Source organism: Henckelia pumila, chromosome 3, assembly GCF_033568475.1.
Source record: "Henckelia pumila isolate YLH828 chromosome 3, ASM3356847v2, whole genome shotgun sequence".
Lineage (NCBI taxonomy): Eukaryota > Viridiplantae > Streptophyta > Magnoliopsida > Lamiales > Gesneriaceae > Henckelia > Henckelia pumila.
The window spans coordinates 195,542,734-195,556,492 of NC_133122.1; the positions used below are offsets into that span (position 1 = coordinate 195,542,734).

General features: G+C 33.8%; 2 protein-coding genes across 2 annotated transcripts; one reads left to right on the forward strand and one right to left on the reverse strand.

Annotated features, from left to right (window-relative positions):
• The first annotated feature begins 939 nt into the window (after positions 1–939).
• On the forward strand, positions 940–3,982 carry LOC140887551 (inositol transporter 4-like). Its single transcript, XM_073294861.1, has 7 exons — positions 940–1,136; positions 1,554–1,747; positions 1,849–1,919; positions 2,012–2,347; positions 2,431–2,538; positions 2,663–3,274; positions 3,374–3,982. The coding sequence occupies exons 2-7, from the start codon at positions 1,615–1,617 to the stop codon at positions 3,845–3,847; spliced, it is 1,734 nt and encodes a 577-aa protein (XP_073150962.1). The 5' UTR covers positions 940–1,136; positions 1,554–1,614; the 3' UTR covers positions 3,848–3,982.
• A 2,117-nt stretch (positions 3,983–6,099) lies between these two features.
• LOC140890420 (uncharacterized) lies at positions 6,100–8,796 on the reverse strand. The gene is made up of 2 exons (XM_073298187.1): positions 7,351–8,796; positions 6,100–6,648 (listed from the first exon to the last, which is right to left on the reverse strand). The coding sequence occupies exons 1-2, from the start codon at positions 8,653–8,655 to the stop codon at positions 6,586–6,588; spliced, it is 1,368 nt and encodes a 455-aa protein (XP_073154288.1). The 5' UTR covers positions 8,656–8,796; the 3' UTR covers positions 6,100–6,585.
• Between the last annotated feature and the right edge of the window lie 4,963 nt (positions 8,797–13,759).

The following is a 13,759-nucleotide window of genomic DNA, read 5'->3' on the forward strand; positions in this document are numbered from 1 at the left end:
TTGACCGTCTCATTGATAAAGATTCGTGAGATCGTCTCACGAAAGAGTTACTCAAATTTGGTTTCACTTATTGTTATGTCAAAAATTGTATTTAAAACTCTATGGATTTGGGAAAAAAAAAATTGTCAAAGTTTATGGTGTTTTGTATATTTTGGATGATAAAAGATATGTTCATTTCAATTATTTAAAAAAAAAAGGATTTGGATAAGATTGTGGTTGTTTTATCTGCTAGTAAATTTGCGATGATAACAATTTTTTTTTAAAAATAAGAGTGTGTTTGATATTATATAAACGCGTCGTGTGACTTAAATCAGGTATGACTTCATTAATTCATTTAAAATATATACGAATGCTTGCGTTTCCACTTAGTTTTAAAAACATTAGAAGAACGAAGTTTATATACAAACATCCTATTTTATTCTTATTTTAATTTGAAAATACAAAATTATTATTTTTAGTTATACATTAAAAAAAAATAGTTATATATTTTTACCATATAGGAACACTAATATAATTGAAAATTTTGCATTGATTACATGTAACATTGCATTTATTGAATTTGGATATGGTCAACTCAATACTTCAAAAAAATCAAAATCTCCTTGAAATTCACAACAAGATGCCACTTATTTTCAGCAAAATCTTAATCTTGAATGGATAATGTGTATAAATAGAATCATGCAATCTTTAACGAACGTGCGCGCAAAATCAATTTTCTCCCTTATCTTCAAGATTTCACACAGCAATTTGTTTGGTCTTTTTTTCATTTATATTATATATATTTCCCTACCCATATCATTCTGTTATAATCAATCGTTTTTTATTATCAATTTGGTTTTATAATAATCAAATTATCTATTTATTATTGTGTATCTCAAATAATTTTGTAGAATTATAATAAAAATTAATTAATATAGATTTTATTCATTACAATTCTAACACAATATGCCACCCCTCTTACTCTTACGTCAAAGTATTCAGAGTTCACATAGGAATCTACAAAACAGTCCAAAGTAGTCTGTTTTCCAATCGATTTCGTTCTCTATATAAACACCTCGATCGATCGCATATCTGAGAAATATATTCAATTATATTTTTTGAACACAAACTCCTACAAATTTTGCATGCAAAAGAAGGTGAAGTTCATAGTTTTTCTTGATTTCGGTTTCGCTTATTTGTGCTGTTTGTATTTGTATGTATTCGAATCCTCAAAACTTGATTAATTCCGAAGGAATTCATGAACGAAACACCAAACTTTTTAGGCCAATCCACCATGTTCTTAGTTTCGTTGGTTTTCTGTTCTTGAATCTTAATTTCCTTGATGTTTTCGCTACGATATAGCTAGGGAGTACACTTTGATTATGCTGCTTAAATCTATGCCGGATTTTATAGTATAATTCTTTGTTTTCTTTGTAAATTCTTTCTGGGATTTTTCTGCACTCGATGTTTGATTAATTTGTTGGCAAAAAACATTAAGAACTTCCCCAGATTAAGAGAGTTGAATGTATTTTTGGCAGATAAGAGTACTCATCTGCATTGTCTATTCTTTTCAGGCATAGAATTTTGGTTGATCTTGGAAAACTGTGTTAAGGTTAACTTGAAGCTCGAAATCTAATGGAGGGGGGAGTTACTAAACCGGATAAAACAGAATTCACAGAATGCTGGCGCACGACTTGGAAGACTCCTTACATCATGCGCCTCGCCTTCTCGGCGGGCATAGGAGGGCTTCTGTTTGGTTACGACACCGGTATGCAAGCGCTGCCTTTTGCTTTACGTACTTTTTCGCGCAATATTTTCTACTGTCAATGATTTATAAGATGATTGAATTTGTTGTTGCACGATCACTAGGTGTTATTTCTGGTGCCCTGCTCTACATTCGAGACGAGTATCCATCTGTCAAGAGCCAGACATGGCTGCAGGTAACTCCTTCTCCTCCTCCCCTCGTCTTGGCTTCGGATTCATACCATATTTCGTTTGTGGTAATGATTAGTTTTGGTTCATCGATGTTAAGGAAACGATCGTGAGCACGGCAGTAGCAGGAGCTATCTTCGGTGCTGCTTTCGGTGGGATGATTAACGACAAGTATGGTCGAAAGAAATCCATTCTTTTGGCTGATTTCCTGTTTCTCATCGGTGCGATCATCATGGCTGCGGCTGTAGGCCCTTGGATGATAATCATAGGAAGAATATTGGTCGGTTTAGGAGTAGGGATGGCATCCATGACCGCACCTCTTTATATTTCCGAGGCATCCCCTGCTCGGATCAGGGGAGCCTTGGTTAGCACAAACGGTCTGCTGATCACAGGAGGACAATTCTTGGCTTATCTCATCAACTTGGCATTCACAAATGTAGGTAGTTTATTTTTCAGAAGGTTTATGCTTCAATTTGTTGTTTGCATCTATCTTTACACTCACTGTGAATGTGTTTTCAGACGCATGGAACGTGGCGTTGGATGCTCGGGGTAGCTGGAGTCCCAGCCGTTGTTCAGATCATCTTGATGATGTCGCTTCCTGAGTCGCCTAGATGGTTATATAGGCAGGTAGAAACATCATACATCCTATTATCCTAAGCCCCTTTCTTGCACTGTTTTATTGATATTTACTCTTATGGAGGGAAATTTGATCTCAAACATTTGATGAAACTCTCTCACAAACCTTGAGCAGGGCAAAGTTAAAGAAGCCAGGGCAATTTTGGAGAAAATCTACCCTCCCCACGAAGTTGAAGACGAAACCAACGCCCTGCAATCTTCCATTGAAGCCGAAAAGGCCGAGGAAGAGGTGATCGGAAAGGGCATACTTTCCAAACTCAAAAACGTCTGGCGAAACGACGTTGTAAGAAGAGGCCTATACGCGGGAATAACCGTTCAAGTCGCGCAACAATTCGTCGGCATAAACACCGTCATGTACTACAGTCCCACAATTGTTCAGCTAGCAGGATTTGCTTCTAACAAGACAGCTTTAGCACTGTCCCTCATCACCTCAGGCCTGAACGCCATCGGCTCAATCGTTAGCATGGCTTTCGTCGACAGATTCGGGAGACGCAGATTGATGATCATATCTATGTTTGGGATCATAATCTGCCTTGTCACGTTATCTGTCCTGTTTTACGAAGCCTCGGAACACTCACCACGAATCAGCACTTTCGAATCGACCCACTTTGGCACAAACTCGACGTGTTCCAGTTTCTTGCAAGCCACACAGCCATCTTCCTGGAACTGTATGTCATGCCTGAAAGCAGCCTCCCATTGCGGCTTTTGCGCCAATGGAGACAACAAAGTAAGATTATATATATCCTTACATTCTTATGTTACATGATATCGAACTATATATATATATATATCAAATCTAACATGGTTTTATGTCACATTGTTTTAGTATCACCCCGGAGCATGCTTGGCTGCAACTAGTCCCGTAGAATCAATGTGTCGCGGAGAACGTCGCACGTGGTATACAGAAGGGTGTCCGAGCAAGTTCGGGATCTTTGCGGTTCTACTTCTTGGACTATACATAATATCGTATTCGCCAGGCATGGGGACGGCGCCTTGGATCGTGAACTCGGAGATATATCCGCTAGCATACAGAGGCATTGGCGGAGGGATCGCAGCTGTATCGAACTGGGTTTCGAACCTGATAGTGAGCGAGACATTCTTGACTTTAACCAAAGAATTGGGTTCTTCGGGCACATTTCTGTTGTTCGCAGGATTTTCGTTCATCGGACTCGTGGCCATCTTTTTCCTAGTGCCGGAGACGAAGGGAATGCAGTTCGAGGAGGTGGAGAAGATGCTGGAGAAGGGATTCAAACCCAAGTTGTGCGGCGGCGCTTCGGAGGAAGCCGATGGTTCCAAGTGAAACCCCCCCGGCCCGCTTGCTTTATTTTCTTGGCCTAGCCTTTTGTTTTCAGTTGTTTCTGTTATACATTAATTAGTACTGATGGATAAGGATAATTAGTTAGATTTTTTAGGTTTCTTGTGTTTTTTTTTTTTTTTTTTAAAAAATCAAGCTTCTTTCACTTGGAATTATTGGGTGATTGTCTGGTCAAATAGGATTTTCGATTAGAATATTTATTTAGGTCGTGTTTGGATTGATATATTTCGATTATAGTTTTATTATTTATGATGAAATAATAGATTAAATATTAATCCGCATTTTATTTATTTATATATTAGTAATTAGTAATATTAATTAGAATGTAAATGATAATTGATACCACTATTGTGACAATGAAATATATCATAATTAATACAAAATATCATATAAACATTAGATTTAAAGTTTATGATTATACTTCTGTGTATAACGGAAATATGTTTGAAATTTTTTTATCCAAATACAAGATATATGGGTGACTGTGAAATGAACATATAGGACATCCCAGGCTTTGATTTACTAACAGTAACAGATAGTAGTAGGATAAATTTGCCGACACTTTTCTTTCAGAGCAAGAGCAAGAGCAAGAAGAAAAAAAGTTTGTTTTGGGAAATATTTTCCACCACTGAAAATTAAACTATATTTCATTACATTATCCTTTTTTCTAGAAAAAAAACTAATAAATAATTATTTTCAATTAAATGTTATCTTACTATTTAAACATATTAAAATATATAATATAATCACATAATTGACACAAGCTTTAAAAATAATAGATATGTCCCACGACTAATCATAATTTTTAATATAATATCAAGGAAAAATAAAACTTAAAAGAACGCGGAACACCACCGTAGAGTCCATGGCAAAAATAATTTTACTTATATGTGACAACTAATATACAATTATAATATGATTCAAAAAAATATACAATTATTATAATATAATAATATGGATAAAGAAAGAAAGCTAGGAAGTATTGATATTTACCAAAAGACGTAAATATTTGGTGGGGTTGGTTGCTGGTTGGGGTGGGGTGACCGGCTTTATCATGAAGAGGAGTTGTTCATGCATGTTGTTGGTAGGCCCATTGCATCAACACATTCAAAGTTCCACAACCTAATTTATTTTTTCACAAAATTCATATGAGACGGTATTAAAAATCAGTTTTTGTGAGACTTACATCTTATTTGATTTGATCTATTAAAATTTTTTTTTTTAGGTTAAAATATTATTTTTCATTGTAGATATGACTCGAGTCAACCCATGTCATGTATATATATCCGTGAGATCGTCTCACAAAATACTTACTTTTAATTTTTAGGAACGACCTTTTAAAGGAGTTCATATCCAAATCTCTCTTTCTTTAAATTTTTAACCCCTACTGTTTATATATATCACCAATCTCCTAAGAAACGGTGAGATATGTCGATTCGATTCATATTTTAAAAATAAAAGTAACACTTTTAACACAAAAAGTAATGTTTTTTATAGTTCAAGTACAAACTGTATAATAGAAAATCTCTCTAACAAAATTGACATCTTGAAACTTTTTCATAAAAACTTTGTGAAACCAAAATACATTTTAATATCCTAAAATTAATATTAAAGTTACTTATTCGAAAACTCAATCGTAACAAAGTATGAATCAATCGTAATAAACGTGGAACCATATGGTTGTTAGCTCGAGACTTTTGAAAGTGTAAGAATGGTTAGAAATTAGTGGAGGGTCAAAGGATGAGACACCGACGCTGACCAATTCAGGTGAATACTATCATAATTGAAAAGAAATTGCATGCCAACTAAGGAGTCGTTTGTTATATATGTTTTATATTCATCGTTCACGTGGGAACAAATTTTACCTTGGGTAGGTTCAAATGGACAAAATGATGGGGTCTCTTTTCTCATCTTACAAATTTCATGTGCCAAGTTTTCATTTCATCAAAACATTTAATGCACCACTAACATTGCCATGGGAATGGAATTCTTTCTGCTCTTAACTGTATTTTTGTTGCACCAATAATCATGAAAAGCGAAAAAGAAAAAGGAATCCGAGTCATGAGAAAAGGACCCAGAACAAGTATTGGATTCTATCTATGCAAATGGCTAGTTTATCAATTTGACAGGCTTTCTTGAATCTTACTTTTCATTTCACAACTATTCATAAAATCTTATGTGTTTGCACACCATACATAAACCTCTCTCAACAAGAGAAATTTCACCGAGTTTCAATCTAAATAATGTAAAAATATAATAATATTATCATTACAAACCAAACTCAACCATACTTGACTTTCAAGTAGAGGACTAGTTCAGAAAATTAGCAAAACCTTCCAAAGAACTAGGAATCACCCAACAAAACCAAGGATGACAGCCCCAACCAAAGCTAAAAACAAACTGCACCAGTCATCAGTAAAATAATAATAATAATTATTATTATTATAATAATAATACTAAAGAACAAGGGCCATTAAAAATCCCCAAAAATTAAAGGTTATGTCATCTTCTTCTTGTCACCGGCTTCTCAATTTTCACCATTTTTGGTTGTTTTCTTGCAAACCTTCAAAAAGACTCGACCACCCTTTCCATCCCGTCAACACACTAAACTATATACAGCCAACAGCACACCATTAACTTCTTAGGCACAATTTCATATAATATAATACATTACAATATAAAGCATTGATCAATGAATTTGACCATCTAAAAAGCCTCCTCCATTATGGACTTGAGGCAGAAGCTTCGTGTCTTGATTCTCTCAAGTACCCAAGAAGTGTTTCAGCCTGCAAAAAGTGAAGATAACACAACTCCCATTCAATCAAAACATTGGGTACATACATTTCATTTACAGAACAAGAAACCGAATCAAGAACACGAAAGCAACCCCACAGCCGTTGTTATCCGGGCTGGATCACGCAAGAGGAAAGACAATAACGGATAACATAAACACTTCCCATATCTACCTAATTAATACCAACAAAGAAAGTAAGAACAGCATTGAATAATAGATTAGGACCTGACCCTACATCTGGACCAAGAGATTATGACATAATTAGAAATTTGGTGTTAACTTGTGGTGCTTACTTTAGTAAACTTTAGTTGTCATCGTCATCATTAAGAAACAGATGCCACTTGAGAGATATATGTCCATCTTAACAGTTTACCTAATAATTAAGACAACTTTGCAGGACCAACTTCATAGGTTAATCAATCCCCCTCACGCATCAAAGCTAGTCAAATAGGATGGATAAATGTTGATTCAATGATGGCTGATTATTTACAGACATTAATTACTTAGCTTATGAGCCACATGCTAACTGAATAGAAACCAGTTTTCATCAAAATTTGAAATCCAAGAAAAGCAAACATCAATCAATCCAAGATTCTTTATCAATGGTCTAAAAACACACACACAAAAAATCTAATCTTGTTCATGTTGCAGCTAATTGAAAACATAAACTGGCACCAAGAAAAAAAAAATCAACCTTATGTTTAGCTTTGGCCGTCCCGATCTGAGACAAGGCAACCAGCGGCGGTATCCCTCCCTCTCGGACAAGAAATCCCCTGTTTCTAACACTCTCAACACACAACTGCAACAAAGTTAACACCGCGAATTCCTTCCCCTTTTCACTGCTGTCTTCAATGGCTTCCACCAAAGCTGGGATCCCACCTTCTTCGACAATGGCTTCACGGCCTATTTCGATCCCCGACAAGCTACTCAACACCACCATGGCCTTCTCCGCCAGCCCAGTTCCCTGTTCAGTCACAAGACTCAACAACGGGGTCACTGCCCCGGCACTTACTGTTCTTTCTTTATTCAATTTCACAGAACAGAGCTTGTAAAGAGTGGTGAGGGCGTCCTTTTTGCCACGATTTGAACCGTTTATCAGAAGTGCCACCAATGGGGGTATCGCACCGCAAGCTCCAATCGAGAGTTTATTCTCATCTATTAAAGACAGGCTCAACAGAGCGCAAGCTGCGTTCTGCTTGGAAATTTCGGTACCTGTTTTCAAGACATAGATTAAAGATTTCACCGCGCCTGCTTTTGTGATCAATGTTTTGTTGGATTCGTGAAGGGAGAGGTTCAGAAGAGCGGTGACGGCGTGTTCTTGGGTCATGGGGTCGGAGCAGCGGAGGAGGGGGATTAAAGCGGGTACTGCCCCGGAATCACCGATCAAGACCCGGTTGTCGGCCCGATTTTTCGCCAACATTCGCAATTTGGCAGCAGCAGATCTCTTCACGGCAACTGATGAAGATTGCAAACCATCAACGCACAATTTCACGGTGGGCTGCAGGTCTTCAGGTGAGATACTATCGATAATCTCCGTGGAAAAAGTATCTCTCTGTAAGAACCCAGAACAAGGTTCGGATTCAGGTTTGAAATCCATGTCCGGGTCAGGACCCGGGTCGGGAAGAGTAGCCAAGCGCTGTAGCTCCCCGGAAATGTCGCTGGAACAAGCAGAAAAATCACTGAACGCGTGCGAAACATCCAAAATCTCATCGATATCCGAGGAGGAAGGACTCTTGGAAGTAGCAGAAGATTTCTGAGCGAGTTCTCCGAGCCGGAGGTCGATAACCGAGTCAGTAAGAATCTCCGACACATTCCTGGATCCCACGTCGTCATCTTGGAAGATAGTAGAACGGATTGTCCGCATAGAACGGCCCATGGAACGGTTCAGCTTGACAGAGGACGACGGCGGCGGCGTGTAGTAGTAGTAAGGCCGCGTTTGTGGGTAGCGAGAGGAGATGTTGGGGTTGGAGTGAGAGTTGGAATCTTGTACAGAAACCATTGTGAAATCATAAATTTGCAGTGAGAGACAGAGAAGAATGGTTTGGTTTTGGTTTGGATTATATAAAAAATGAGTGGATTTGGTTTAATGCAAAAGAATTTTGGGTTTGCTTTCAATGTCACAGCTAGCTCAAGAATGCCATTTTGACTCGCAGGTCAAAACGGTCCACTCATTCTAATTCTTTTATTCATTCTTCATATCGAACTTCAAATCTCATCTCAAAATTAACAAGATTATTATGATCGGATTTTGAATTTAAGTAGAAATTGAATTAATTTATACTAGTGCCTCTCTACAGCTAATGTGTTGCGTGATTGTACTCTTGTTAATTAAAATAATTCTTTCTGATTTTTTTAAAAATTTAAATGTTTTTTATAAAAAGTTACGAGGGTAATTGTAGTTTGGTGTAAGGTTGTGGCTTAATATATAGTTAGTAAGAAAAAATTGTTTTCTTACAGAAATTAAATTTCGTGATAAATTATTATGTGGAAAGATGCAAAAAAATATTATAGTTTAAAAAATATTAAAATAAAAGAGCAAGATGAGAATTTATTTCGATGATCAAATACATTGTATTCATAATCGGACCGATCTACCTAAAAAAACGATTTAACCGGTCAAATCATTTTAACCGAATGACCAAACCAAAATCGTTTATATAATATAATATAATAAATAATATATTTTGAATTTTAAAAACTCAAAAATATATATAAATAAACAAATATATGTTTGTCATAGTTTGAAAGTTAAATAAATATGTAAATATATTCAAAATATCAATTATATATATTATTTAAATAATAAATTATTTAATTTTAAAAAACAAATAATTATTAAAAGAATTTTTTCAATGAAGTATAAATTCTAAATAATCATGTATGTATATAAAAAAAAAATAAATTTAAAGTTTTAAAAATAAAAAAAATAAAATTTTAAAAAATAAAATAAAAAAATTCAAATAACTGGTTCAATCGGTTGAACCGTTTACTGACCGGTCCAACCGGTTTTTGACCAGTTCTAATCGGTTGGACTGATTTTCTGGTTCGTGGAGGAGTTTTGGATCAGACCTGTGATTGGTTTCCGATCGAACTGATCGATCCGGTCTTATTCTTAAAACACTCATTAGATATTCATTTTGTCACATACTCATTCCCAATAAATGAACAAATAATAAAAGTTTACATATTTGATAATTTGAAAAATACTTTTTTAGTCTATACATTATCCGTCATTTTACTGTTTGAATAGGATGAAAGTTTGTTATTATTAAATGAAATGACTCATCTTAATAATTAATATCCCATCTAAAAACAATTTGAGATATAATTTATTAGGAAAGGATCGATTCGAAACGAGCAACCAATCAATGTACTGTGACATCGTGGTTATGTGTTACTAAAGTCAATTATTTGAGTTCCATTCGCAAAAGTTTGTCTCAATCTGTTCATTTTCTCTCTTTTTTCTTTTTTTTTGTTTTTTGTTTTTTTTTACCTTTAAAACTAAATATTATTAAAGGAAATTGACATATTTAAGACCAAAAGGACAAAAACATGTACATTAATGTATTTCCAGAATCGAGAATAATCCACAATAACGTATTGCTGCAACAGTAATTTTCCAACAACATCATGATTCATAATATATCTAAAAAAAATAATATATCCAATATCAAAGTTTTAAATTTAAGATAATGTATCCATTCGACACCCAATTATAACACAAACCTCCAAACTCAAAATTTTGGTACGCTATTACGCTAATCAACAACTTAAAATAAACAACACACTCAGTTTGAATGAGCTTATCTCTAAACATAGGATTTGAGGGATAAAACTAAAGTTGATGCATCGCTTGATGTGAAGCCAAGAAAATAAGCAATAATGTGTTTTTTTTTTTTTTTTTTAAAAAAAAGTAATCAGGCGACATATATACCAAATCACTTGTTCAATCATTAATAAAATTTAATAAAACAAAGTAGTACTAACACTGCGTCGTGCAAACGAGGATACTCCAGATTTGTATGTTATTTTGTGTTTAATTCAAATTTTATAACAATTAAAATAAGATAATAATTATATTTTAAAAAATTTCCGTTTATTTTACCCTGTGCCTCATATCATTGATCAATGATGCTAAAAAAATAATTAAGACGCTATTAAAAGATACATAAAAGAAGCCATACTGTGTTTGATATATATATATATAATATATTATATATATATATATATATAATTAAATGATATTGAGATCTAAAAAAGATCATTTGATTTCCTAGGTATGTAAATTATGTTACGAATAATAAAAAGAATAAAAATGATAACCCAAGAAAGTAAAATTTATTACATAGATAAAACCAGTGTCGGCAGGCCGCCGGGTCCATGTCGAGGGGCAATGCCGCTGCAAATTGCATCGACACGCGTCATAATGAACTTTGCTATACGAGAACCATATTTGATTTATTCTTTTATTTATATATTAAGATTTTATTTGATATACTCATCGGTGAACATAGACACAATTACGTAAATATCTAATATAAAAATAATAATTATTATGGATTTTTTGTACACTCTTCGAGTACTATCCCAAAGATAGTAGCGAATGAACCATATATTAGAGCACCTCTCATATACATGAAATGAATCACAACCATTGTAATTCGAGAAATGAATCAAGAAGAGTGAAAAAAGGTGGAAGAGGATTTGTGATGGGATATTCGAATTCAGAAAAAAAGTTGTTTTCTTTTTTTGCATTAAATTTTTTTTTTTTGACAGGCTAGTCCAAAAAAGTGTTGACAGGAAAAATCGAACTCCTGACATTTGGTCAAGAGTTCACCTGCTCCATCAACTTGAACATCCCTTGGGGGTTCTTTTTTTTTTTTATTTTATGCTTACAAAGAAAGAGATAAACATGAGTTTTTAAGTTTTGATGTGAGTAATGAAATTATTTTTTGAGTTTACGATTCAATGAAGATGCTCAAATAAATTCATAAAATTGTTATCTATATTTTTTTTATTCAAGAAGTACAATCCACTTTATATATATATATATATATGTATGTAGAGTTTCGATCACATGGGCAACCACTATGGACACCTACGTGGGCAACAGCTGACGTGACAATCACTCATTAGATGTACAAAATGTCACATCAACTGTTTTCCACGTAATTGCCAATGGTCAGGGGCGGATCTACATGGGGACCCGGGGGGGCCACGGCCCCCTGAAAATTTTAAATTTTTTTAGTGTTATATATGATTTTTTTTTTATAAAGTATGTATATAGTTTAATAAACCATTCAATATATCAATTGGGACTTAGCCTAAATGGTAAGAGCGTTTTTGTCGTGAACGAGGATAGGAGAATGGTCCAGGTTCGAATTCCCTTGTCCCCTCATTTCTTTTTTTAAATTTTTATTTATATATATATATATTTGTCTTTGGCTCATTTTTTATTTATTTGTATTTGGCTCATTGATTAATATTTTTATTTGTCTTAGCCTCATAATTAATTGACATATCTTCAATATATTTTTAATTGAGACAATTTTAATGTCTATTATTAAACATTTATTAAATTGAATTACTTTTTTTTCCGATGTTATGCATGAATATTTTTTATAAAACTAAAACTTTACTTTTAAATTTTATTTTAACTCGCTTTTTTTTATTAAAAAAGGTGTAAAAAATTAGTTAAAAAAATACTTCTAAACTTTAAATTAAAATTTAAAATAACATGAAAAAAAAAATAAGAGTTTTATTATGTAAAAATTTGATTTCGTTAATATGACAAGATTATTGTGGCCCTTGAACAAAATTTTTTTTTCAATTTTTTTTCTTTCTATCTCACATTCAAACAGAAAATTTTAAGAAAATAATGTATGATTTCAAAACAATTTATTTCCCCTTGTCGTGCTCAAATATATAAAATATGTATTACAATTTAACGTGGCTGAACAATATTATATATATATATATATATATATATATATATATATATGTATAACTGGACCTAGTGAGTAGTAGCTACCCAATAAAAACATGAGTTGTACTCTTGTCTATATCAGTGTACTTTTTACACAGCGATCTACTCTGCTCGTAGTAGTCACGGATTTCAACAAATTTTCGCTCTAATAATTTTATAGGTCCCGAGTAAAAAATATTTACATGATAATAATTTCAAAAAATTATAAAATCTACTGGTATTTATATATAACATGTATGCATGCATGCACACAGCATATACTTGTTCGGTTTATGATTTTTTTTTTTTCATTACATCGAGTCCGCTGCGGTTTTGTTTTTGACATGTCGGGATCGCGAATTTAACCATGGCAACTCGAACGATGGGGAGAAGATCGCGCTAGTACATCACATGGGTGGTCTCGTTTTAGGTCATTCTATTTGATTTCTCATAAATGCATGGAAACCAACATAGCAAAAACTGGCTGAAATCTATAAGAAATTAAATTTTAAACTTGATGTAATTGTCACGTTATCATTTTTCCATTATTAAATGCGAGATTGAATATAGATCACGAAATTATTACAAAAAATCCCATCTTTGCTCTGCAATTTTCTTTTATCTTCTTTTCCCCTAAAGTAACTTTGATATGTTAAACATCGATCATATGCACCGATTCATCAGGTAAAAATATCCTCAGGTCTCTGTCGCTTGTGCACATTTTTCGATTTAACTTTCGCATGAGTCAATGAGTCTGTGACACATGTGAGATGAGGTTTTCTTCGGAGTCAAACTTTAAGATTGATGTGAGAATATAATAAGTTATACCGCGGAAAGGGACAGCAACACGGAATGACATAATTATTCAGCTTTAAGCATTAATTCAGGAACTAATTAAAGGTATCACGCTCAATAAATATATATATTATATAATAAAAATCAAGGGTGTCCCCTACTTTTTATAGTATTGTTACGATAGAGAATTATTTTGTAAAATCTTTATATCTTTATAGCCTTTGTTTGTACTCTATATATTGAAGGGTTGATATCAGTAAAATCATTCAACTTATATTTGTCTATATGGTATCAGATTAGCCCATTGGCTAACGCCTCAAAGAGCCGTCCACCTTCTCCCCTC